The following is a 26,699-nucleotide window of genomic DNA, read 5'->3' on the forward strand; positions in this document are numbered from 1 at the left end:
GAGCCTGTAATTGAATCCACAAATGCTGATGCTCCAGATACTCAACTAGTCTAAAAAAGTCCAGTTTTATTGCTTCTTTAATCAGACCAACAGTTTTCAGCTGTGCTAACATAATTGAAAAAGGGTTTTGTAATGATCATAATTATAATTATAAACTTGGATTAGCTAACACAACGTCACAGGAGTGATGGTTGCTGATAATGGGCCTCTGTATGCATATGTAGATATTCCATTAAAAATCAGCCATTTCCAGCTACAATAGTCATTTACATCATTAACAATGTCTACAATGTATTTCTATACATTTTTTGTTATTTTAATCTTACAAGGAGGGTTTGAATTTGGACTTTTCAGTAGTCATTAGAAGTTATGTAATCTTATTGTGTTACTTTTTTTCTTTTTTTTTTACTTTAGTTTATTTCACAAATATTTTCTTAACTCTATTTCTTGAACTGCATTGTTGGTTGTTAAGTATGCCGTTCACGGTAACCTGTTGTATTCGGCGAATGTGAGTACAATTTGATTTGATTTGAGTGATATACTGTATGCTTCATTAAGGTTGGTTTCTTAGTAATGGTAATCATCTTTACCTCAGCGATGGAACTAAGTCACAGAAAATAATTGAGGCAGCTGCAGAGAAGTATCTGGGTATTTAACTTCAGAAGAGTTACAGGGTGTGTTGAGGGGTGGTGTCCCGTCCTCCCAGGCCGTTGGCATGGTGCAGGAGCAGATAGGGTCAAAGTAGTGGAATGGGGTAGTGGGTTTTTAATGATTGTAGAGTTTTTGCATTCCCCGTTTTCCCATTTTGTATCATAAAGTGTAATGGGTTTATATTATAGTCCAGTTGGGGGCGGGAATGCTACATATTTGATTCCAACCGCCGTTAAACTCCAAAGAAGAGGAAGAAGTTGTTCCGGGGAAGCGCGCTCCATTCTTCAGCTAAAGAAAGCGCTAGAACTGTGCTGTGAAGACGGTAACCGTTGTATTTATTACTACAGGTATGTAATAGCACGTTTACACTTTCTGTTGTCGAAAGAACACGTCATAACATGCTAGGTAACACATCCGTCAAGGTATTATCACGTTTGGTAAAGGTTGTGTGTGTTATTTATGTGTCACACAGAGTGAGTGAAAAACGTGATAAACGATTTTGCAAGTCACGTAGCTAGATATTTCTTTTTAAACGTGTATCATTCAAATGTAATTTAATAAAGAGTCAATGTATTTGAGATGTTATTGGCTTTGTGTAAAAATAAAAAAAGTCTCACGTGCTGGTATAATGGCGGTGCGCACTCTGTCTGCGTTTAATGATGTGACGTACAATATAACCAGATCAATCAAATTGTAATAGTCAAGAAAAAACACGTGCAAATGTGTATCTTATACGATAATCAATGCTTTTCTCCAAAACAACTACCATTTACACAGCTTTCTAATGGTGATATAGAAAAACTATTTTGTAAGGATTGATAATCTGAAATCAGAATAGAAATACATTTTACCAGTATCCGTGCATGGGAAGTCACTGCAGAAGCCAAGCCAAAATAATAAATACAAAAACATATAACAACCTATGTGTTTGCGCGTTAATCTGTTAGTTCATATGCCTTGCCACCGTGATATATAGGCCTCAGGCCCGAGACAATACGGGGGACCAGTACGGAAAAAATGTATGAAATGTATGCATTCACTACTGTAAGTCGCTCTGGATAAGAGCGTCTGCTAAATGACTAAAATGTAAAAATTTAAAACAATAAGAAGACACAGTGGCAGAATAAATTAAACCACACATTTGTTTTCATTACAAAACCGGAGAGCAACATCTGTCCGGTGAAGTCTACAAAACATATTGTGTGTAACAAACAGTTACATTACCTACAGCATGGTCAAGCAAGGTAATGTTTCTGACATTTTCAGTGTTACTGCAAGTCGCAAAGAAAACAGGAGCTGCCTCCACTATTCCAGCACTATTTCACCTTCAACATCATCTAATCACCTATGCTTAGTCTAATACAGTGACCACAAAAAGATACCAAAAACAATTTAGTCCAATCAACATAAGCTAAATATGATATGGCTGTCCAAGGTACTGATTTCTGTGTGTGCATGCATGCAAGTAGAAAAACATGTCTCATCCTACTTGTAGAGAAACACCAATGCCATCCTTCTCGTTCATGTTGCCTAAAAGGTCTATGACTCTGTCATACAGTAAACGCTTTTAGTTTCTGTTGTCCTAGGCTACCTGGCAAAAATTCTTGCTCGCTAGTCTAACTTACTTTCATGGGAAACAATGCGCCAGGTCAGCTAGGAAACATTAGCATACTACATCTAGCTACATGTTCAACTTCCATCCTCTCAGGCCAGGGGCGCAATGTATGGTTGGACCAGAATCACTGTTATAATCATTGGCCAGTACGGAGAATTAAGTAAAGCCACAAGTCCAAATCCCTATCTCCATCCATGGCTAATTTAGAAAAGGGACAATATTATCTAACTATCCACCAGAGGACAACAACACAATGAGATGCAACAATTCAATATTTTTTCTGTCAGTTCTGTTTGGCAACAGGTGTTGCTCTCGGTTTGCGCAAGATAACAATAGTTCAATTTATCGAATCAGTTAAGTGCTGTGCATTATGGATGGGCTACATGCAGCCTATCAACTTTCAGTGAATGCTTTTGTTTATATGTTTTGTGTTTATGAATTGAATATTACCAAATGCATCAGTAAAAAATATTGAGCCAATTTAATGCAACCCTTGCTGTTAATAGATGGCAAAGCAGCAGCATACAACTGACCTAAAGGTTTGTAAATGATAAGTTAACTTTCTTATCCATGGGCTTAAAATGCTTCTGGAGTGCAATTGAACTGTTTAGCTCACATCTGAAGGCTGAGGGGCATTTAGGACGTACTGCGTATCGCTAAAATATGCTAATGATTATGATCTCACTTTCTCAATTCAAATATTATGGTGACACTATAGGATAGATGGTTGAGAAACCAAGCTGGAGTTATCAGTGTGGCCCTATCACCTGGAAATGTTGAAATACTGTATCTTCACTCCTAGAATAAAATCCTCCAGGCTTGCATCATAACTGCCAATTTATTGGGGAATAATAAAGAATTACAGGGGGCAGTTTGGGGGGAAAAATAATCCCGTCAGACTCATCCTCTGGAATAACAGGCATTCTGGAGTAAAAATTACATAAGGTTCTCTAGACATGTGTCACTCTCTTTATGTAAGGGTTGAGGGATAGGGAATGTTTTTCCTAAACAAATTAGGGATTTTGTGTACAAAACTTTAGCTGGAAATTAGCTTTAAAACTGCAAAATGTTCTCTCCGCCAACAAGAGGGGTGTGTGATTATATATACTGCTCAAAAAAATAAAGGGAACACTTAAACAACACATCCTAGATCTGAATGAAAGAAATAATCTTATTAAATACTTTTTTCTTTACATAGTTGAATGTGCTGACAATAAAATCACACAAAAATAATCAATGGAAATCCAATTTATCAACCCATGGAGGTCTGGATTTGGAGTCACACTCAAAATTAAAGTGGAAAACCACACTACAGGCTGATCCAACTTTGATGTAATGTCCTTAAAACAAGTCAAAATGAGGCTCAGTAGTGTGTGTGGCCTCCATGTGCCTGTATGACCTCCCTACAACGCCTGGGCATGCTCCTGATGAGGTGGCGGATGGTCTCCTGAGGGATCTCCTCCCAGACCTGGACTAAAGCATCCGCCAACTCCTGGACAGTCTGTGGTGCAACGTGGCGTTGGTGGATGGAGCGAGACATGATGTCCCAGATGTGCTCAATTGGATTCAGGTCTGGGGAACGGGCGGGCCAGTCCATAGCATCAATGCCTTCCTCTTGTAGGAACTGCTGACACACTCCAGCCACATGAGGTCTAGCATTGTCTTGCATTAGGAGGAACCCAGGGCCAACTGCACCAGCATATGGTCTCACAAGGGGTCTGAGGATCTCATCTCGGTACCTAATGGCAGTCAGGCTACCTCTGGCGAGCACATGGAGGGCTGTGCGGCCCCCCAAAGAAATGCCACCCCACAACATGACTGACCCACCGCCAAACCGGTCATGCTGGAGGATGTTGCAGGCAGCAGAACGTTCTCCACGGCGTCTCCAGACTCTGTCACGTCTGTCACTTGCTCAGTGTGAACCTGCTTTCATCTGTGAAGAGCACAGGGCGTCAGTGGCGAATTTGCCAATCTTGGTGTTCTCTGGCAAATGCCAAACGTCCTGCACGGTGTTGGGCTGTAAGCACAACCCCCACCTGTGGACGTCGGGCCCTCATACCACCCTCATGGAGTCTGTTTCTGACCGTTTGAGCAGACACATGCGCATTTGTGGCCTGCTGGAGGTCATTTTGCAGGGCTCTGGCAGTGCTTCTCCTGCTCCTCCTTGCACAAAGGCGGAGGTAGCGGTCCTGCTGCTGGGTTGTTGCCCTCCTACGGCCTCCTCCACATCTCCTGATGTACTGGCCTGTCTCCTGGTAGCGCCTCCATGCTCTGGACACTACGCTGACAGACACAGCCAACCTTCTTGCCACAGCTCGCATTGATGTGCCATCCTGGATGAGCTGCACTACCTGAGCCACTTGTGTGGGTTGTAGACTCCGTCTCATGCTACCACTAGAGTGAAAGCACCTCCAGCATTCAAAAGTGACCAAAACATCAGCCAGGAAGCATAGGAACTGAGAAGTGGTCTGTGGTCCCCACCTGCAGAACCACTCCTTTATTGGGGGTGTCTTGCTAATTGCCTATAATTTCCACCTGTTGTCTATTCCATTTGCACAACAGCATGTGAAATTTGTTGTCAATCAGTGTTGCTTCCTAAGTGGACAGTTTGATTTCACAGAAGTGTGATTGACTTGGAGTTACATTGTGTTGTTTAAGTGTTCCCTTTATTTTTTTGAGCAGTGTATATTTTTTTATTTGTAATAAATCTGCCGAACATTTCTCAACCTCTTTTTTGTGATTATGGGTTATTGTGTGTAGATTGATAAGGGGGAAAAAACGATTTAATCCATTTAAGAATAAGGCTGTAATGTAACAAAATGTGGAAAAAGACTAGAGTCATGATCTTAGGAAAACTCCCTGGTCAGAAGATACTATCGTCGATACGTACTAAAGCAGTTAGCATCTCTGAATGGGGTAGCAGTGCAGGTACATGAGAGAGAGACAATTTCACGGTCGCACTACTATTTTGAAGCTAACTGTAATCATCAGTTTCTACATGTGTACTAATATTAAGACACATTCAGTTGTTTAAATTTTTATCTATAATTGTTACTATGGTGTAAACGGGAAATACAATTGGCAGTGGTGTAAAGTAACTAAGTAAAAATACTTTGAAGTACTGCTTAAAGGAGACATTTTCTTTTTTTATAAATGGCATGTTATGGTTACGTGCACTTGTGTTGTGTAATTTAAATATGTACTTTGTTTAATGTGAAGGTTTTGTTGTTTGTCAATGCTTAGCTACCTGATCTATTGTAATTACATAATTGACTTTAACAAATATTTTTAGATAATAAAGAAAGTGACAGAACTGTCAAGACAATAACTTGTGTTTGTTTCTCTTTATTACTACAGGCCAACTCCGATTAAGTCTGAGGCCGGTAACATCAACAGTGAGGACAAACCCAGCCTGCCTCTCTCCTTCCACACTGAGTCCAAACCTACAGTCACTGGTTCCTGATTGTGACAGTGGAGCCCAGTTTGTACTGCAGGGTCCAGAGATGGCATCAGTGAAGCTGGAAGACTGCAGTCAAACACTGGAGCTGAATGTCAACATTAAAGATGAAGAGGAGGAGGAATCGGTTTCTCTTAGTAAGCACAGGTTTTTTCAAATTAAGTTTGTGTTCATTCCAACTTCCCACTGTGCAAGACAAGTTGCAGTAGAACTGTTTCAATGAGAAGGTAGATGTTATTTCATTCTACTGAGACTTGCATGGTTTGACACCAGTATTGCCAGCATTTGTTTTATTCACTGGGCTATCTGGAGTGATCAGAGAGTAGACTAAAGAAGTGAAGTAGACAAACTGACAGTGTTTTAGGGTTCTATGAAAGGAGTCTGTGTAGTTACTAACCCTTGTGATAGTGAGTGGAGGATGATATGGCTCATAATTTTCATGACTTTTGCCCCCCTTTTTAGCTTTCAACTCTTACCCACTTTTAGAGTAGTTTTATTCCCCCTTTGTATTGCACAGCCTACTTATGTGAATACATACAGTGCATTCGGAAAGTATTCAGACCCCTTGACTTTTTCCACATTTTGTTACGTTACAGCCTTATTCTAAAATTGATTAAATAAAACAAGTTTCTCATCAATCTGCACAGACTACCCCATAATGACAAAGCAAACACAGGTTTTTAGAAATGTTTGCACATTTATTAAAAATGTAATACATGAATACCTTATTTACATAAGTATTCAGGCCCTTTGCTATGAGACTCAACATTGAGCTCAGGTGCATCCTGTTTCCATTGATCATCATTGAGATGTTTCTACAACTTGATTGAGACTCCACCTGTGGTGAATTACATTTATTGGACATGATTTAGAAAGGCACACACCAGTCTATATAAGGTCCCACATTTGACTGTGCATGTCAGAGCAAAAACCAAGCCATGTGGTCGAAGGAATTGTCCGTAGAGCTCCATGAAAGGATTATGTTGAGGCACAGATCTGGGGAAGGGTACCAAAACATTTCCAATAATAAAAATAAATAAAAAGTATAATGTGCAGTCGCAGATAATGCAGATTACACTTCGACTATAGCCAAAATTCACAAAAAATTTAGAATATACAGATTTACAGTTCCAATGCTTCTCCAATATCACTGGTTTGTAAAGCTCACAAAACAGATCCCAAATATTATGAAACTCTGGGGCTTTCTTTTTCACTATATAAGTTAATTTTTCAAGAGCCAGGCTTGACGTTAATTATTTTAACCAACGACCAAGTGAGGGAACTGACATACTTCCAGTGGAGAGCTATTGAACGTCTAGCTTGTAATAGACAGAGGTCAACCATTTTATTTTCTCTCCTATGTAAAGAGAGATTCTCTGGGTAAAGATTTAGGAGGCATAGTTGTCACGAGAATTTGCAATCCCAATGATGATAACTAACAATCAATAAGCTTTGACCAATCCCCAAGGTTTGTAAGACACTGGGTTAATAATAATTAGGCAAAGACTCAGCTTCTGCAAAAGGTTCGTACAGTTTATTCAGAGAACGTTCTGAAGTCCATTATACAAAGACATTCATTTTATAGTTAATTCCCTACTTACGCACATACATACACATGAACAGTAGGTGAGTTGTAACCCTCCCCAGAGTTCTCACCACTGTTTATCACTACCCAATGCTGTCAGTTCCATTCCCCTGAGATTAGAGGAACCTTGAAAATGACTCCCTGTCCTATCATAAGTTTCTCAGAGTTCTAGCCAGGTCGGGTCAAACACAGTTGAATTGTTCTCTGTATTTTCTTAGACACACACACACACACACATTTCTCTCCCTCACAGGTCTCTACTGAACCTTATTGGACTTACGTTTAGTACTTTAATTATTCATTATACATGCTACATAAATTAATCATTACTAATAGTTAGGTTTCAGGGTGGAATTATTTAATCATTGCCTTTAAACATATAAATTCCCTTATCAATAGTTTAGGGATTAGTGGTATTGGGGTAGAGGTCATCTCAGAGATATAGCGCAGTACTGAGTTCCAAAATGTTTATCTCAACAAATTCCTCCAGGCAATGATACAAGGTGCCTAAATGTGTGTTACATTTAACACACAGGTCTGGGGTATTGGGGTCACATTTGTGGAGCTTAACAAGGGTGATGTATGTTCTCATTATGCAATTGTATTGCAACAATCTCAGACGGGTGTTTATTGTCTGTATCTGTGCTCTACAGCATATCATACCCCAGTCCTGAAATATCTTCCTGCATATCTTGTATCCACTGAAGTCTCTTACTATAAGAGTTGTCTTTATGAGTAGCTACCATTTTCCCATATAATGACGTCATGTGACCTCTCCTGTAACACACATTAACAGGGAGCGTTTCCAAAGTGGTCAATGGAGGTTGTAGGGCTGATTGTTTTAGACTGGAAAAGCTTCTCAATTGTAAGTATTTGAAAAAATGCTTTGTGGTAAGTTAAATCTTCCCTTTAGTTCCTCAAACGACATGAGACCCTTTTTTATATTGTATAAGTCAATTACTTTAACAATACCTGTCGTTGTCCATTCTTTAAACCAGTCCATTACTTTAGCAATACCTTTTCTTGACCATTATTTAAACCCCTAGTCAATTTTACCAGGTGTGAAATTGTCATTACACCAAATTGTTGTAAAACTGGATAATACAGGGGATTTGCCCAGATATTGCTGTACTTTGTGGCATATAGTTGGTGTTTTTAACAAAGGGATTAGTAGTATTCTTCTTTAGTTAAAGGGGAAGAGTTTTTCATTTTATTTAACCTTTATTTAACTAGGCAAGTCAGAACAAATTCTTATTTTCAATGATGGCCTAGGAACAGTTAACTGCCTTGTTCAGGGGCAGAACGACAATTTTTACCTTGTCAGCTTGGGGATACGATCTAGCAATCTTTCGGTTACTGGCCCAACGCTCTAACCATCCAAAGTTAAGCCTTTAGTGGATAGCATTTCAGTCTGCAGCCAGGGTAGGTATGGTTTCTTGGAGAACCAAAACATTGCAGCCCTAAATTGTGCAGCCAAGTAATACATACCACTGTAGGTTTGGATGTTGCAACCCCCCTCTGTCACAGGCCAAATAAAGAAGAGAAAGTCTAAGCCTTGGTTTGCTGTTGCTCCAGGTATCTTTCAGATCTTTGGGAAAAATAAATAAAGTTGGTGGAGCCAGAGGAATTGATTGAAATCGCTAAAGAAATTTGGGCAGAATATTAATCTTAATGATATTTATTCTACCAGTAACAGATACAAGCAGTAATGTTCATCTGTTGATGGATTATGTTACTTGTTACTCGTTACCATTGGTTCATCATTTGTTGAGCTCAAGGAGCTAATTTCTGGTGTGATTTTAATACCAAGATATGTGAAACCTTGTTCTGTATTCACAAATAGATGCTGTACAACTGGATTCAGTCTCTCTTGCTTGTTGAGGAAAAGGATGGAAGATTTGGTTTTATTATTAACTTTATTAATTACATTTACAAAACCAAGATGGTAGCCAATCAGTCTGTCCGTTTTTCTGTGATCCTTGAGATCAGAGTTTTAATCTCTCTAGGGTACGTGGGACGGTAGCGTCCCACCTGGCCAACATCCGGTGAAATTGCAGAGTGTGAAATTCAAAAATACTCAATTCAAATATTTAACATTCTTGAAAATATATGTGTTCTACATCAAAATAAAGCTTAACTTCTTGTTAATCCAGCCACTGTGTCAGATTTCTAAAAGGCTTTACGGCGAAAGCAAACCATGCGATTATCTGAGGAGCGCGCCCCGCATACAAAACCATGAAAAATATATTTCAACCAGGCAGGTGTGCCACAAAATTCAGAAATAGCGATATAATTAATGCCTTACCTTTGAAGATCTTCTTCTGTTGGCACGCCAAAATGTCCCAGAAACATCACAAATGGTCCTTTTGTTTGATAATGGCCTTCTTTATGTCCCAAAAATGTCAAATGATTTGGCGCGTTTGATTCAGAAATACACCGGTTTGAACTTGCCTACAAAGTATCTAATAAGTTACCTGTAAACTTGGTACAAACATTTCAAACAATGTTCCTAATCCAACCTCAGGTACCCTAAAACGTAAATAATCGATAAAATTTAAGATGGAATAAACTCTTTCTAATACCGGATAAAAACAACATGGAGCGAGCTCCTGTTCACGCGCACCAAAACAGTAGAGTCCACCTGGAGTGACACTTACAATGAATAGCACTACTTCTTCATTTCTCAAAAGGAAAACATCGAACAATTTCTAAAGACTTTTGACATCTAGTGGAAGCCATAGGAACTGCAACCAGGTTCCTAAAAATAAGGGCATCCCATAGAAAACCATTGGAAAATCCTATGACCTCAATATTTTTCTTCCCTGGATGGTTTGTCCTCGGGCTTTCGCTTGCCAAAAGAGTTTTGATGTTTTAATGACCCTGATCCTGTTTAAAGAAGCAAACACTTTTGATATGAAGGTGGATGCTGTATATAACAAATATTATTTTTTAGATCTGTCTATTTTACGAGATTTACTTGTACAAAGATTTTGGATTGAGAAGCCTTTTTTCCCCTCCACCTTTCTGGAGTTGGAACTTGCCGAGTCAGGAGCGTGTGTCTGCACGCAAGGCCTGCTACGCGAGCGCTGGTGCGCACTGAAGGCTAGGAGCGGAGAAACGGTTATCTGATTGGAAAACCAGATGCACTGTGGGCCATGGGAAAATCTACTTTCTACACAACGTTTACTGGTTGTTGCACACCTGTGCTGAAATACCTCTAAAAACTGTATAATGTATCTGTTACTGTGCCTGCTCTTTACTCAATGCCATCCTGGATTAAATAGGCTGGATGATCAATGGGTGAGTGAATTATCTTCGCCTTATGCCCTACAATTTCCAAACACTCTGACGAGACCTTCATGTCAATACCACCAGGAACTTGGTCTCTCTCTGCATTTGTACCACTCTCAAACACAACTGGACCTACACTTGATGGCATACTTCCAAAATCTCTAACTATTGAATTACTTTTTTTTTCTGTGTCGAAGGACTCAGTTGGATTTATTGACAATGGTGCTGGCTCCGCCATGTCCTCACGCATTGACCAACTGAGATATATTGTTATGCTTTTATTGTTGATCTCTGGTAATGTGCGACCAAACCCTGGGCCGGTAGATACCATGCAATCTCTACCAACTCCCTATGATTTTAAAATCAGAGCAGGTTTTGGCCTCTTGCATGTTAATGTCAGAAGTCTATTTCCAAAAACTAGACATGATTAGAATATGGGCCAAAATGAAAATGCAGACGTAATGGTTTTTATCAGAAACTTGGCTAAAGAAATCTGTGTCAAATAACTGGATTTCTTTTGATGGGTACATGGTTTGTAGAGCTGATCGGATGAGTAAAGGAGGAGGGGTTGCAATTTATGTTAAATCCGAGTTGAACACCTCTGAAATGCTCTCGATTACCAAAGCCAAACATTTTGAATTGCTTGCGGTTAAAGTGAACGTATATAAGGACTCCCACATCACTGTAGTCGGCTGCTACAAACCGCCCTCTCTTTCTGATGTCCTGCACAAGTTAAATGACTCTGAATTCGTTATTTTAGGAGATTTGAACTGGGACATGCTTAAATCTGTATCAGACTCTTTTAACCTCCCTGGTCAAGGTGGGACGTTTGCGTCCCACCTAGTCAACAGCCAGTGGAATCGTGTGGCGCGAAATAAAAATACCTCATAAATGCTATAACTTCTATTTCTCAAACATATGACTATTTTACACCATTTTAAAGACAAGACTCTCGTTAATATAACCTCACTGTGCGATTTCAAAAAGGCTTTACAGCGAAAGCAAAACATTAGATGATGTCAGGAGAGTACCCTGGCAAAAATAATCACACAGCCATTTTCAAAGCATGCATATATGTCACAAAAACCAAAACCACAGCTAAATGCAGCACTAACCTTTGATGATCTTCATCAGGTGACACTCCTAGGACATTATATTATACAATACATGCATGTTCTGTTCAATCAAGTTCATATTTATATCAAAAACCAGCTTTTTACATTAGCATGTGATGTTCAGAACTAGCATACCCACCGCAAACTTCCGATGAATTTACTTAATTACTCACGATTAACGTTCACAAAATACATAACAATTATTTTAAGAATTATAGATACAGAACTCCTTTATGCAATTGCGGTGTCAGATTTTAAAATAGCTTTTCGGCGAAAGCACATTTTGCAATATTCTGAGTAGATAGCCCGGCCATCACGGCTAGCTAATTTGACACCCACCAAGTTTGGCCCTCACCAAACTCAGATTTACTATAAGAAAAATTGGATTACCTTTGCTGTTCTTCGTCAGAATGCACTCCCAGGACTTCTACTTCAACAACAAATGTTGTTTTGGTTCCAAATAATCCATAGTTATATTGAAATAGCTCCGTTTTGTTCGTGCGTTGAGGTCAGTATCCGAAGGGTGACGCGCGGGCGCATTTCGTGACAAAAGAATTCAAAATATTCCATTACCGTACTTCGAAGCATGTCAAACGCTGTTTAAAATACATTTTTATGTGATTTTTCTCGTAAAATAGCGATAATATTCCAACCGCGCGACGTTGTATTCGTTCAAACACTGAAAGAAAAAAATTGAGTCGTCTCGTGCACGCACGCACCAGTGTCATTGTTCCCAGAAGGACCACTCCCAAAAACCCCTGCTGTTTTTCGCCCAGAGACTGGAGAGCTCTCATTCAACTTTCTGGCGCCTTCTGAGAGCCAATGAAAGCCTTAGAAAATGTCACGTTACGGCAGAGATGCTGTATTTTTGATAGAGATGCCCTAGAAGTAGAACAAATTGTCAGACAGGGCACTTCCTGTATAGAATCTTCTCAGGTTTTGGCCTGCCATATGAGTGGTGTTATACTCACAGACACCATTCAAACAGTTTTAGAAACTTTAGAGTGTTTTCTATCCAAATCTACTAATTATATGCATATTCTAGTTTCTGGGAAGGAGTAGTAACCAGATTAAATCGGGTACGTTTTTTATCCGGCCGTGAAAATACTGCCCCCTATCCCAAACAGGTTAACGAAGCCATTTTGGTCTTTGTGTATTAGATATGGGAGCACTCTATCCAATCTCCTGGCTAAGGCTTTAGCACTAATTCTTGAGTCGGAGTTCAGAAGAGAAATCGGTCTAACTTTCACATTTTGTTGGGTTTTATCAGGCTTCAGAATGAGAGTAAAACACTCCTTAGAGAGGAGGGGAAGCAACCTTGCTGAAAGGATTCAGCATACAGTGCATTGCAAATTTGTTCAGACCCCTTGACTTTTTCCACATTTTGTTACGTTACAGCCTTATTATAAAATAGATTAAATCGTTTTTTTTCCCTCATCAATTTACACACTACCCCATAATGACAAAGCAAACACAGGTTTTTAGAAATTTTTCCAGATGTTATATTACATTTACATAAGTATTCAGACCCTTTACTCAGTACTTTGTTGAAGCACCTTTTGGCAGTGATTACAGACTCGAGTCTTCTTGGGTATGACGCTACAAGCTTGGCACACCTGTACTTGGAGAGTTTCTCCCATTCTTCTCTGCAGATCCTCTCAAGCTCTGTCAGGTTAGATGGAGAGTGTCGCCGCACAGCTATTTTCTGGTCTCCAGAGATGCTTAATCAGGTTCAACTCTGGGCTCTGGCTGAGCCACTCAAGGACATTCAGAGACTTGTCCCGAAGCCACTGCTGCGTTGTTTTGGCTGTGTATTTAGGGTTGTTGTCCTGTTGGAAGGTGAACCTTGGCCCCAGTCTGAGTTCCTGAGCACTCTGGAGCAGGTTTTCATCAAGGATCTCTCTGTATTTTGCTCCTTTCATCTTTCCACTCGATCCTGATTAGTCCCCCAGTCACCTCCCTGACCAAGGCCCTGCTCCCCCGATATCTCAGTTTGGCCGGGCGGCCAGCTCTAGAAAAATTATTGGTGGTTCCAAACCTCTTCCATTTCGATCATATCCTTGGACTAAAATGATTGACACTCACATGCAAGCCTAACATCATGTGCAAAGGGCCTTTGGGTAACGTAGCACATATTCAATGGTATCGCTTTTTCTACACAGGCTGTTAATTTCTGATCTTTTTTTATTAATAAAAAAAAATATATATATATTTTACCCCCTTTTCTCCCCAATTTCGTAGTATCCAATTGGTAGTAGTTACAGTCTTGTCTCATGGCTGCAACTCCCGTACGGACTCGGGAGAGGCGAAGGTCGAGAGCCATGCGTCCTCCGAAACACAACACAAGCCAACCAAGCCGCATTGCTTCTTGACACAATGCACATCCAACCCGGAAGCCAGCCGCACCAATGTGTCGGAGGAAACACTGTACACCTGGCGACCTGGTCAGCGTGCACTGCACGCGGCCCGCCACAGGAGTCGCTAGTGCGCGATGAGACAAGGATATCCCTGCCGGCCAAACCCTCCCTAACCCGGACGACGCTGGGCCAATTGTGCGCCACCCCATGGGCCTCCCTGTCGCGGCCGGCTGCGACAGAGCCTGGGCGCGAACCCAGAATCTCTGGTGGCACAGCTAGCGCAGCTAGCACTAGGGGAGGCCCTAATTTCTGATCTTTGATACTTTCTTGGTTTATTAAGGTATCATGGTATGTATATACTGCGTTAACGCTAAATGTATGGACCATTTTGTTACTTAGTAGTGTTAGGTTCTAATTCTCAGAGTAAAAACTTTACGGACACAATGAAAGCTCAAGAGGATCAATACAGCTGCATTAGACAAAGACATTGTTCACACAAGCACTGATATTTAACCCTTTCTCCTAGGCTGAGTCTCCTCCTACACATCTGAACAAACATTGTATCTTAACTGCTAGGCAGGAAACTAAGTGATACAGCCATAAACGTGTCTTTCTCCCTTAACGTGACCTGACCAGACCTCGACCCCCTTCATCACTAATCCATGGCTCTCTCCCCTTAACAATGCCTGCCACATGATCGCTTTCCCTGCACTCAGCACATTCCAAGCTAAATTGCACACACTATATACCTTCCTCCTACAGATAACCATTTACTTCTGGTGTAGACCCTCTAAACCTAAGCACTCAATATTTCAATAGGATACCTGATAATTAACCCTAACCCAAGTTTAGGAGTTAGTACCCAGAATCCATCAGTAGCTACAAGCTAAAGACCCTGTGTTGTGGTATCAGGCTAGGAATATGTTATTGAAAGTATGTGAATGTAACATTTTGCAACTGTGATGGGGGTCATATTCTCGAATTCCCAGAGTGCCCTGTTAGGGTGAAAGAGATTGAGGTGTCAAGGATAAGCGGCTGTACAGCAAATCTCCTATGTGGAGGTGGAAGAGAGTTATAGGGGCAAAAGGCCACAGTTCTGAAGCAGATATGGGGGTGGATGCACCGCAACTAGTTGCAAATGTTGTACGTCAATCAAGTGATCTGGGTACACTTACTGTGAAGGTGGATTTGTTTTGTATTTATAGTCACAGTTATTAATTGTACTGCACAAGAAGTCCAAGAAGCTGGACATCATTATATCTGCAGCTGACATTTTTGGCCCTCCAAGACGGCAAGGACTACTATTGCCAGAGAATGTAATATTAATTTCTCTACCATAAGCCGCCTTCAATGTTGTTTTAGAGAATTTGGCAGTATGCCCAACCAGCCTCACAACTGCAGACCACTAGTATGGAGTTGTGCGGTTTGCTGATGTCAATGTTGTGAACAGAGTGCCCCGTGGTGGTATAAGGATTATGGTATGGGCAGGCATAAGCTACAGACAACCAACACAATTGCATTTATCGATGGCAATTTGAATGCACGGAGAAACCATGATAAGATCCTGAGGCCCATTGTCCTGCCATTCATCTGCTGCCATCACCTCATGTTTCAGCATGACAATATACTGCCCCATGTCACAAGGATCTGTACACAATTGAAAATGCAGAAAATGTCCCAATTCTTCAATGGCCTGCATACTCACCAGACATGTCACCCTTTGAACATGTTTGGGATGGTCTAGATCGACATGTACGACAGCTTGTCCAAATGTAATTACTCTGATTCCTTTAATTAGGATGTTTACTTTGCTAACAGTATAAATTATTTTTCATGCCACAAGAGGTAAGCTACCTGATTCTGGTAAATGGGTTCCGGAACGAAAGACAAAAAAAGTGAGAGGTGCTGGAGGATCCAACTGAAATTAAGCACCGCCCTTCTCATATAACGGGGTAGGGCCATCCCAAGTATCCACTAAACCAAGATAGACCACCGTCGGTCGTTTCCATTGGGAAGAGATGAGTCATAGTGGGCAGAGCCAAGCATGAGCTAGCGAGATCCTATTGGCGCGTTCTAGCGCATTATCTGCATATTTCTGGTAGGAAACGCCTCCTCTGTGAAGCGCTCGTGTGCAATAACTCAATTCGACTTTGTGTTCCTTCTCAACAACATCTTTTTTTAAAATACTTTTTACAAAGGGTAAAGTCCACAAAACGTTGTCCACTCTGTTCATAACATATTTTAGTTTTGGGAACAGAAAACTGTATTAGGGGGCAGTATTTAGAAGTTTGGATGACAAAGTAAACTGCCTGTTATTCAGGCCCAGAAGCTAGGATATGCAATTGGTAGCATTGGATAGACAACACTCTGAAGTTTCTAAAACTGTTAAAATGTTGTCTGTGGGTATAACAGAACTGATTTGGCAGGCGAAACCCCGAGGACAATCCATCGAGGTCATTGGACTTTTCAATGCTTTTCTATGGGAAAGTCTAATAATTAGGACCCAGATTGCAGTTCCTATGGCTTCCACTAGATGTCAACAGTCTTTAGAAAATGTTTCATGCTTGTTTTTTGATAAATGAAGAAGTATACCTCAGAAGGACTCTAGTCTTTTGGCGTGCGTGAATGAGTGCGCGCTCCTCGTTCTTTTTCTCCAGTATTGAACACAGTATATTCCGTCTTAACCTGTTGGGGATAGGGGGCAGTATTTGCACGGCCGGATAAAAAAACGTACCCGATTTAATCTGGTTATTACTACTGCCCAGAAACTAGAATATGCATATAATTATTGGCTTTGGATAGAAAACACCCTAAAGTTTCTAAAACTGTTTGAATGGTGTCTGTGAGCATAACAGAACTCATATGGCAGGCAAAAACCTGAGAAGATTCCTTACAGGAAGTGCCGTCTCTGACCATTTCTTGGGCTTCTACACTCTCTTTATTGAAAACTGAGGATCTCTGCTGTAACGTGACACTTCCTACGGCTCCCATAGGCTCTCAGAAGGCGGCAAACCGGTGAATGATGCCTTTGGAGCCCCTGGCTGAAAAACAGTAGCGCATTTGGATAGTGATCGATCAGAGGACAATGAGACTGAGGCGCGTGCACGAGGCGACACCGTGTTTTTATTTTTTCGTCTTTGAACTGAAACAGGGTTTCCCGGTCGGAATATTATCGCTTTTTTTATGAGAAAAATCGCATAAAAATTGATTTTAAACAGCGGTTGACATGCTTCGAAGTACGGTAATGGAATATTTAGAATTTTTTGTCACGAAACGCGTCGGGCACGTCACCCTTCGTCACCCTTCGGATAGTGTCTTGAACGCACGAACAAAACAGAGGATATTTGAACATAACTATGGATTATTTTGAACCAAACCAACATTTGTTATTGAAGTAGAAGTCCTGAGAGTGCATTCTGACGAAGAACAGCAAAGGTAATCAAATTTTTCTAATAGTAAATCGGAGTTTGGTGAGGGCCAAACTTGGTGGGGTTCAAAATAGCTAGCCATGATGGCTGGGCTATCTACTCAGAATATTGCAAAATGTGCTTTTGCCGAAAAGCTATTTTAAAATCGGACATAGAGATTGCATAAAGGAGTTCTGTATCTATAATTCTTAAAATAATTGTTATGTTTTTTGTGAACGTTTATCCTGAGTAATTTAGTAAATTCACCGGAAGTGTTCGGTGGGAATGCTAGTTCTGAACGTCACATGCTAATGTAAAAAGCTGTTTTTTGATATAAATATGAACTTGATTGAACAAAACATGCATGTATTGTATAACATAATGTCCTAGGGTTGTCATCTGATGAAGATCATCAAAGGTTAGTGCTGCATTTAGCTGTGGTTTGGGTTTATGTGACATTATATGCTAGCTTGAAAAATGGGTGTCTGATTATTTCTGGCTGGGTACTCTGCTGACATAATCTAATGTTTTGCTTTCGTTGTAAAGCCTTTTTGAAATCGGACAGTGTGGTTAGATTAACGAGAGTCTTGTCTTTAAAATGGTGTAAAATAGTCATATGTTTGAGAAATTGAAGTAATAGCATTTCTAAGGTATTTGAATAACACGCCACGGGATTACACTGGCTGTTACGTAGGTGGGACGATTTGGTGCCACCTACCCTAGAGAGGTTAATATTACTACTTTTGTATTTTGAATTTCGCGCTCTGCAATTTCACCTGATGTTGTCGAGGTGGGACGCTAGCGTCCCAATGATCCGTAAGAAGTTAAGATCAGATGTTTCATCAATTAGAACATTTGTAGAATGTCGGCCAAAATCCATCTTCTCCCACTGCCGGCCAGTGGGCTTCCTCTCACTACCATATTTGGTAGTGAGTGGAAACGCTAAGCAGATGCTTCACATTCCTACAGCCGGTGAAATATCTGTCTCATTGTTCTATCTGTGGCTGCACTGTGGTAGTGGGGGAACAGGAAGTTCCAGGCAGGCATGCACCATTCTTCAGAATAAAGAAAGAGACAGAACTGTGATGTCAAGAACCTTTGTGTTGGTTTCTATTTATTACTACAGGTATGTAATAGCAGGTTTAAACTTCCTATTATCGAATGAACATGTCATACAATGCTAGGTAACATCTGTTAAGGTATTGTCACATTTGGTAAAGGTTTGATGTGTTATGTTGTGTCAAATTGAGTGAAGAATGTGATAAACAATTTTACAAGTCACATAGGTAACGTTAGATACTTTGGGGTTGTCTGAATGGATGTACATAATTTCCTCAAGCCATTTATTTGAGATTTCTGAGTTTGTTTAGCATGTTATTGTTTTTTTGTAAAATTCACAAGCTGGTAAAATGGTGGCAGCCACTCTGTCTGCGTCAACTGACTTCAGTGCTAGTGCAGAGAGTCAATTTTACGGCCACACTACAGTTTTGAAGCTGAATGTAATGATTATCAGTTTTCTACATGTGTACTAATATTCAGACACATTAAGTTGTTTCTATATTTATCTATACATGTTACTATGGTGTGAATGGGAAATACAATTGTTTTTTCATTGAAATAATACAATAAAGACAAGGTTATTCAGGAAAATAGAACATGAGTGCTGCCTAAAACATACTGCAACTTTGTACTAAATGGTTTTTAGTCATTTATGCGAATTTGGGAAAATCTACTAGAGGTTAACTGCACTTACGTTGTGTAGACTAATTTAAAGCAGGTACTTTGTCTAATTGTAATGAATTCATGTTTTGTTCCAAATGCTTATCTACCTGATCTATTGAAATGAGATCAGTGCTTAACTTGGACAGAATATTAACAGTATTTTGGAGCTCCTGCATGTAAAAATGAGTACAGGCACCTATTTCAGTCCAAGTCAAGCACTGAAGTAGATAATTTAACAAGAAGAAATATATTTTTTGAGAATAAAGTGCCAGAACTGTCAAGACAATAACTTTCTGTGTCTGTTTCTCAATGTTACTACAGGACAACTAGAATTAAGTCTGAGGCCGGTAACATCAACAGTGAGGACAAACCCAGCCTGCCTCTCTCCTTCCACACTGAGTCCAAACCTACAGTCACTCGGTCCTGATTGTGACAGTGGAGCCCAGTTTGCACTGCAGGATCCAGAGATGGCATCAGTGAAGCTGGAAGACTGTAGTCAAACAATGGAGCTGAATGTCAACATTGAAGATGAGGAAGATAAGATTGGGAAATCTATTTCTCAAGGTAAGAGAATACCAAGATTGTGCAATGCTGTCATCAAGGCAAAGGGTGGCTATTTGAAGAATATCAAATATAATGTATTTTGATTTGTTTAACACTTTTGGTTACTACATGATTCCATGTGTGTTATTTCATAGTTGTGATGTCTTCACTATTATACAATGTAGAAAATAGTAAAAATAAAGAAAAACCCTTGAATGAGTAGGTGTTCTAAAACGTTTGACCTGTAGTGTATATCACACAACTGACTGGTTCTTCTGATGCTGTTCACACAGGATACCGTGTTGAGACATTCTCTACATCCAGAGAGAAACAGCAGGAAGATCATGGAGCTAAGAGTTCTCACCACTGCCCACATTGTGAGGAGAATTTTTCAATTCTATCAAAGCTAAAATTACATGTAAAAATACACACAGGAGAGAATCTCTATTCCTGTACTGACTGTGGGAAGAATTTCACAACATCAAAGGCTCTGACAGTTCATCAGAGAGTGCACAGAGGAGAGAAGCCCTACTCCTGCTCTGACTGTGGGGCGAGTTTCTCTCAACTGGGCACCTTAAAAAGACATGAACGTATACACACAGGAGAGAAGCCTTACTCCTGCTCTGACTGTGGAAAGAGTTTCTCTCAACTGGGCGACTTAAAAACACACGAACGTATACATAGAGGAGAGAAGCCTTACTCCTGCTCTGACTGTGAAAAATGCTTCAAAAGATCAACTGCTCTAAAAGTTCATCAGAGAAATCACACAGGAGAAAAGCCTTACTCCTGCTCTGACTGTGGAAAGAGTTTCTCTCAACTGGGCGACTTAAAAACACATGAACGTGTACATACAGGAGTGAAGCCTTACGCCTGCTCTGACTGTGAAAAATGCTTCAAAACATCAACTGAGCAAAAAGTTCATCAGAGAACACACACAGGAGAGAAGCCTTACTCCTGCTCTGACTGTGGAAAGAGGTTCTCTCAACTGGGGGACTTAAAAACACATGAACGTATACACACAGGAGTGAAGCCTTACGCCTGCTCTGACTGCGGAAAGAGTTTCTCTCAACTGGGCCACTTAAAAACACATGAACGTATACATACAGGAGTGAAGCCTTACTCCTGCTCTGACTGTGGAAAGAGTTTCTCTCAACTGGACAACTTAAAAAGACATGAACGTGTACATACAGGAGTGAAGCCTTACTCCTGCTCTGACTGTGGAAAGAGCTTCTCTAAACTGGACAACTTAAAAAGACATGAACGTATACATACAGGAGTGAAGTCTTAATCCTGCACTGATTGTGTAAAATGCTTCACAACATCAATTGACCTAAAAGTTTGTCAAAGAACACACACAGGAGAGAAGCCTTACTCCTGCTCTTAATATGGCAAGAGTTTCTACCGATTGGGCAATGTAAAGACATACCAACGGATACACACTTGACCGAAGCCTTATCACTGCACTGACTGAGAAGAGATTCTACAGATTGGGCCATTTTAAGAAACCAATGTATACGTAAAGGAGAGAAGCCTCATCAGTTCTCTCAGACCAGCTAAGATTAGTCACTCCACTTAATTCTCATGTCATTAAATAATTGGCAACATTGAATTGGATCAAATGAAGCATAGAACACTATAGTAAAAAAAAACATTAAAGACACCTGCTCTTTCCATGACAGACAGACCAGGTGAACCCAGGTGGGCTAAGGAATGAAAACACTGGACACTGAAACATTTGAAAACTGTTGCCTGGTCTGATGAATCCTGGTTCCTGCTATTTCACGCTGATAGGAGGACTAGGGTATGGAGGAAACCACGAGTACATGCATCCAGTGGTGGAAAAAGTATCTAACTGTCATACTTGAGTGAAATTAATGATACCTTAATAGAAAATGACTCAGTAAAATACTACTTCAGCAAAAGTCTAAAAGCTTTTGGTTGTAAATATACTTATGTATCAATAGTAAAAGTAATTGCTAAAATATACTTCATCAAAAGTAAAAGTATGAATAATTTCTAATTCCTTAAATTAAGCAAACCAGACTGCACAACTTTTTAAATTTTTTATATTACAGATAGCCAGGGGCACACTCCAACACTCAGACATCATTTACAAATGAAACATTTGTATTTAGTGAGTCCACCAGATCAGAGGCAGTAAGGATGACCAGGGATGTTATCTTCATAAGTGCGTGAATTGGATCATTTTCTGTCCTGCTAATCATAAAAAAATGTAACAAGTACTTATGGGTGTCAGGGAAAATGTATGGAGTAAAAAGTACATTTTCTTTAGAAATGTAGTGAAATAAAAGTAAAAGTTGTCAAATATAAATAGTAAAGTACAGATACCCCCAAAAACTACTGAAATAGTTTAAATCATTTTTACTTCAGTACATTACACCACTATATGCATCCATGCCGCGTGTCAGCATTGCAGGCTGGTGGTGTGATGGCGTGGGGTGTGTTTTCAGGACACACATTGGGCCCCTTGATAAAAGATGAACAATGTTTGAATGCTACAGGATATCTAAATAATCATTGCCAATCAGGTGCATCCCTTCATGGCAGCAGTGTATCCATCTGCAAATAGATTTTTTCAGCAGGATTATGCCCCATGCCACAAGGCTTGTCCAGGAATGGTTCCAGTAATTGAGCATCTGTGGGAGGAGAAGGAACAAGCTATTCGGAGTAGAGATCCACTCCCAGCCAACTTGACACAATTGTAGGAAGAATTGGAGTCAACATGGACCAGCATCCCTGTGGAACACTCTCAACACCTTGGACAGTCCATGCCTGATGAATTGAGGCTGTTCTGAGGTTAAGTCTGATCCCGTTAGCGGGATCAAAATCCAGCGAAAAATCATATCGCCAATTAGCATTAAAAAAAAATCATCCTTTTAAAAAAAAAAAAATTATACTTTTTTTTATTTTTTTATAGATACACCTCTCCTGAATCGACCCACGTCGTCCGATTTCAAAAAGGTTTTACAGGAAAAGCAAATCATTAGATTATGTTAGATGAGTCCATCGTAAAAAGCAGCAACATAGCCATTTTCCGACCAACCACTTGCATCACAAATAACCCAAAAACAGCTAAATGCAGCACTAACCTTTTACAAACGTCATCAGATGACACACCTAGGACATCATGTTATACAATGCATGCATTCTTTTGTTCAATAAAGGTCATATTTATATATAAAAACAGCATTTTACATCGGCGCGTAACGTTGACTGACTATTTTCCCCTCAAATGCGTCCCGGGAAACAATGCTACAATTCCCTAAATTACTATCCGATAACGATTTTTTAAATTTATATTGTCAATCTAACATTTATAGATGAATATCTCTTGAGAACACCTGTCATACCAGATTTTAAATTAACTTTACTGGGTAATCACACTTTGCGATAAAAGGAGATGCGATACTCAGAAAATGAGCTAATATACAGAGCTCGGCGCCATCTTGGAACAATCGCATGTCACATCTCATCTTGTATAATATTGTCAATAATCGCCTACCTTTAGTTGTCTTCATCAGAAAGCACTTCCAGGAATCCCAGGTCCACAACAGATGTATTTTCGGTCGAAAAAGTCCTTCCTTCACGTTCCATTAGCCTGCTGTTGGTAGCGCGTCCTAGGGCTCTCTCCAAATTCTCCGACGTGCGCAGCCTGAAGTTTCGGATACAATGAGATTTTCCCGCCTGTAGGTTCGTTCAAACATGTCAAACGTTGTAAAACATGAATCTTCAGGGCCTGTAACACCAAGGGAGCCAATAAGATTTGAGGGGGATGATTTCATTGTGTTTCAAACCGTTTACAAAGGTGGGGGTAGACATGGCCGCCGGCGTCATAATGGTGATGGCCCATCCCCTGTGACCAATTTCCAATGCGTGTCATTCACTGAGTTTCGACTGTATAAGGCTCAAACCACTGTGAAAAGACTGGCGACATCTAGTGGAAGCAATAGGAAGTGCTCACTGAACCATTGTTAACGGTGTGATTAATAGGGAATGATGAGAAGTCGAGTCCACAATTCAGAATTCCACTTCCTGTTTCAATCGGTCTCGGGGTTTTGACTGCCATTTGAGTTCTGTTATACTCACAGACACCATTCAAACAGTTTTAGAAACTTTAGGGTGTTTTCTATCCATATATAATAAGTATATGCATGCCCTAGCTTCTGAGTTTGATTAGTAGGCCGTTGAAAATGGGAACGATTTTTTTTCAAAATGCGCTGTGGCGCCCCCTATCCTAGGGTATCCTCAAGAGGATAAAGGGGGTGCAACTCAATATTAGGATGGTGTTTCTGAAGTTTTGTACACGCCGTGTATATCAGATAAAGATGGTGTAATGATCAGTTTTTAGCATTAGTTTGGGTGGATTATTTGATATTACTAAACAACTTTTGTTTAATGATAAACAGACTATGAATTGTATTTTAATACTGGATTCATTATTTTAGTCATTGATGATGAATGTATTTGAATAACTGTATTGAAGTTAATTGATCTGGTGGCAGGTAGCCTAGCGGTTAAGAGTGTTGGGCCAGTAACTGAAAGGTTGCTGGTTTGAATCCCGAGCTGACTAGGTGAAAAATCTGTCAGTGTGCCCTTGAGCAAGGCAATTAACCCTTACTTGTCTTGTAAATCGCTCTGGATAAGAACATCTGCTAAATGACAAGAATGTAATGAAAAATAATGTTTGTACATGAATTTATGCTGAGCAACCTCTTCTTCTCGTGCATAATTAAATAAACTGAAGTGAAATACTGTATATACAATACACAACATTACCACTTTGTTTACCCTGGTCAGAGGGACAGGGCCATAGTAAGCTAGACTATGTAGCTGCTGTTGTTAGTAGCCTACAGTTTCCATGCAATACAGCATGTCAGATAACTAATGATTTGGTGTATAGGCTGCTACATTTCTGCTTGTGTCTGTCAGGAGTGATGTATTATCAGGCTTGTTAAATAACTACTGGAGGGAAGTGGAGAGCCGCCTTGACCTTTGTGCCCGGCCCACCCGACATGGTCAAGAGACGCAGAGAGCCTGCAGCAGCACTCCGATGTGAAGAACAGGCCTTACAAAAATGTACGATTGTAGTACAACAGTATTTTTGTGGAATGGTAGTGACCAAAAAACTATATGTTTTTTTATTATACTAGGCCTAGGAACATAGAAGAAACTGACAGATGTGTCATAATAGCCTGGAAGTAAAGCTGCACTGGGAATAGAATACATTGAATACGTGCAGCAGGGTGGAGAAAAATCACAGTAAAACAAGATTTAAATGTATTTTCGTACAGGCTGTGTTCACCATTCATGTAATACATTGAATATATACATCAGATGGTATTGGGGAGCTATTTCATAGGATTTTCACTGGTACATTATTTACCCATTTCAATCTTATACCAACCAACCCTATGCTTGGTGTGACTTATGGTCAGAGCAGACCATCTGATATGCCCTTAAATATTGTAATATGATATATTGCCAATATACCACGACTAAGGGCTGTGTCCAGGCACTCTGCTTTGCAACCTGGGATTCAAATGTAAAAGGAGCAGTGCTTCTACAGTGAAACACATCTTTGCCGTTTGTTTCCTCTTCTGAGTGCACTGGTGGGCAACAACATCATTTCAATAAACAGAGCCAATGAGTCCTTCAAATGTAGCACTATATCCACACGTTTGAATTATCTGAATGATGGTGAATGGGGAGACTGAATTAAGCAATAAGGCCCGAGGAGGTGTGATATATGGCCAATATACCACGGCTAAGAGCTGTTATTATGCACGAAGCAAAGCAGAGTGCCTGGACACAGCCCTTAGTCGTGGTATATTGGCAATACATCACAAACCCCCGAGGTGCCTTATTGCTATTATAAACAGGTTACCAACGTAATTAGAGCAGTAAAAATAAATGTTTTGTCATACCCAGCTAATCAGCACTCAGGGCTCGAACCACCCAGTTTATAATTTGCATTATACATTGTGGGTCGGTAACTAGGTTTGGCCTCCAGTCAGTTTGTTGCTGGGCTTGTAGCTAGTCTGCGGGCCAGAACATAATTGGCTTATTAACAAATAGCCTATAGCTGCCCAATTCATAGTCCTACACAGTGTAGGCTACATATTTAACATGCGCATTCACTCGCTGGTGATTGAAAGACCGCTCGTGGGCTACTCGAGCCAATAGAATTCTACTCGGTTCGGACTGGCTCTGCCTACAACAAAATCACAGACTCAATCTTGAAAAGTTATTTGTTTTGGTTTGTTGCATTGAAAAGGGACTGATAATATCGATTCGATCACAGAAAAAACGTTGATCTATATAGTGCGAACTCATTGAAGTTCAATCTCTTGGGTCTCTGCGCGGCATGGCATTTCTTCTGACTGCAGTCCTGGAGGAAGTGAGCAGGCGCGCAGTTTAGAGAGAACATTGCCTGCAGGAACACCTTTCAAGTGGCTGGCGGTTTTCGCTCCTCGATTTTACAGTCGTGGCCAAAAGTTTTGAGAATGACACAAATATTAATTTTCATAAAGTCTGCTGCCTCAGTTTGTATGATGGCAATGTGCATATACTCCAGAATGTTATGAAGAGTGATCAGATGAATTGCAATTCATTGCAAAGTCCCTCTTTGCCATGCAAATGAACTGAGTCCCCAAAAATATTTCCACTGCATTTCAGCCCTGCCACAAAAGGACCAGCTGACATCATGTCAGTGATTCTTTCGTTAACACAGGTGTGTGTTGACGAGGACAAGGCAGGAGAACACTGTCATGCTGATTGAGTTTGAATAACAGTCTGGAAGCTTCAAAAGGAGGGTGGTGCTTGGAATCATTGTTCTTCCTCTGTCAACCATGGTTACCTGCAAGGAAACACGTGCCGTCATCATTGCTTTGCACAAAAAGGGCTTCACAGGCCAGTAAGATTGCACCTAAATCAAC

General features: G+C 40.3%; 1 protein-coding gene across 1 annotated transcript; it reads left to right on the forward strand.

The window, feature by feature from the left end:
* Positions 1–907: 907 nt before the first annotated feature.
* On the forward strand, positions 908–25,421 carry LOC106591628 (uncharacterized). The gene is made up of 4 exons (XM_045698563.2): positions 908–998; positions 5,624–5,860; positions 19,522–19,764; positions 20,037–25,421. Exons 2-4 carry the CDS (start codon positions 5,770–5,772, stop codon positions 21,029–21,031), a joined length of 1,329 nt encoding a protein of 442 aa, XP_045554519.2. The 5' UTR covers positions 908–998; positions 5,624–5,769; the 3' UTR covers positions 21,032–25,421.
* The last annotated feature ends 1,278 nt before the right edge of the window (positions 25,422–26,699 follow it).

Source organism: Salmo salar, chromosome 17 (genome assembly GCF_965601325.2).
Source record: "Salmo salar chromosome 17, fSalSal1, whole genome shotgun sequence".
Lineage (NCBI taxonomy): Eukaryota > Metazoa > Chordata > Actinopteri > Salmoniformes > Salmonidae > Salmo > Salmo salar.

Bases quoted from the DNA above. Each gene is read 5' to 3' on its own strand.
- LOC106591628 (XM_045698563.2), top strand. From the start codon at position 5,770: ATGGCATCAGTGAAGCTGGAAGACTGCAGTCAAACACTGGAGCTGAAT. The intron at 5,861-19,521 runs GTAAGCACAGGT...ATGTTACTACAG, and splicing joins GGAGGAATCGGTTTCTCTTA to GACAACTAGAATTAAGTCTG. The intron at 19,765-20,036 runs GTAAGAGAATAC...CTGTTCACACAG, and splicing joins TGGGAAATCTATTTCTCAAG to GATACCGTGTTGAGACATTC.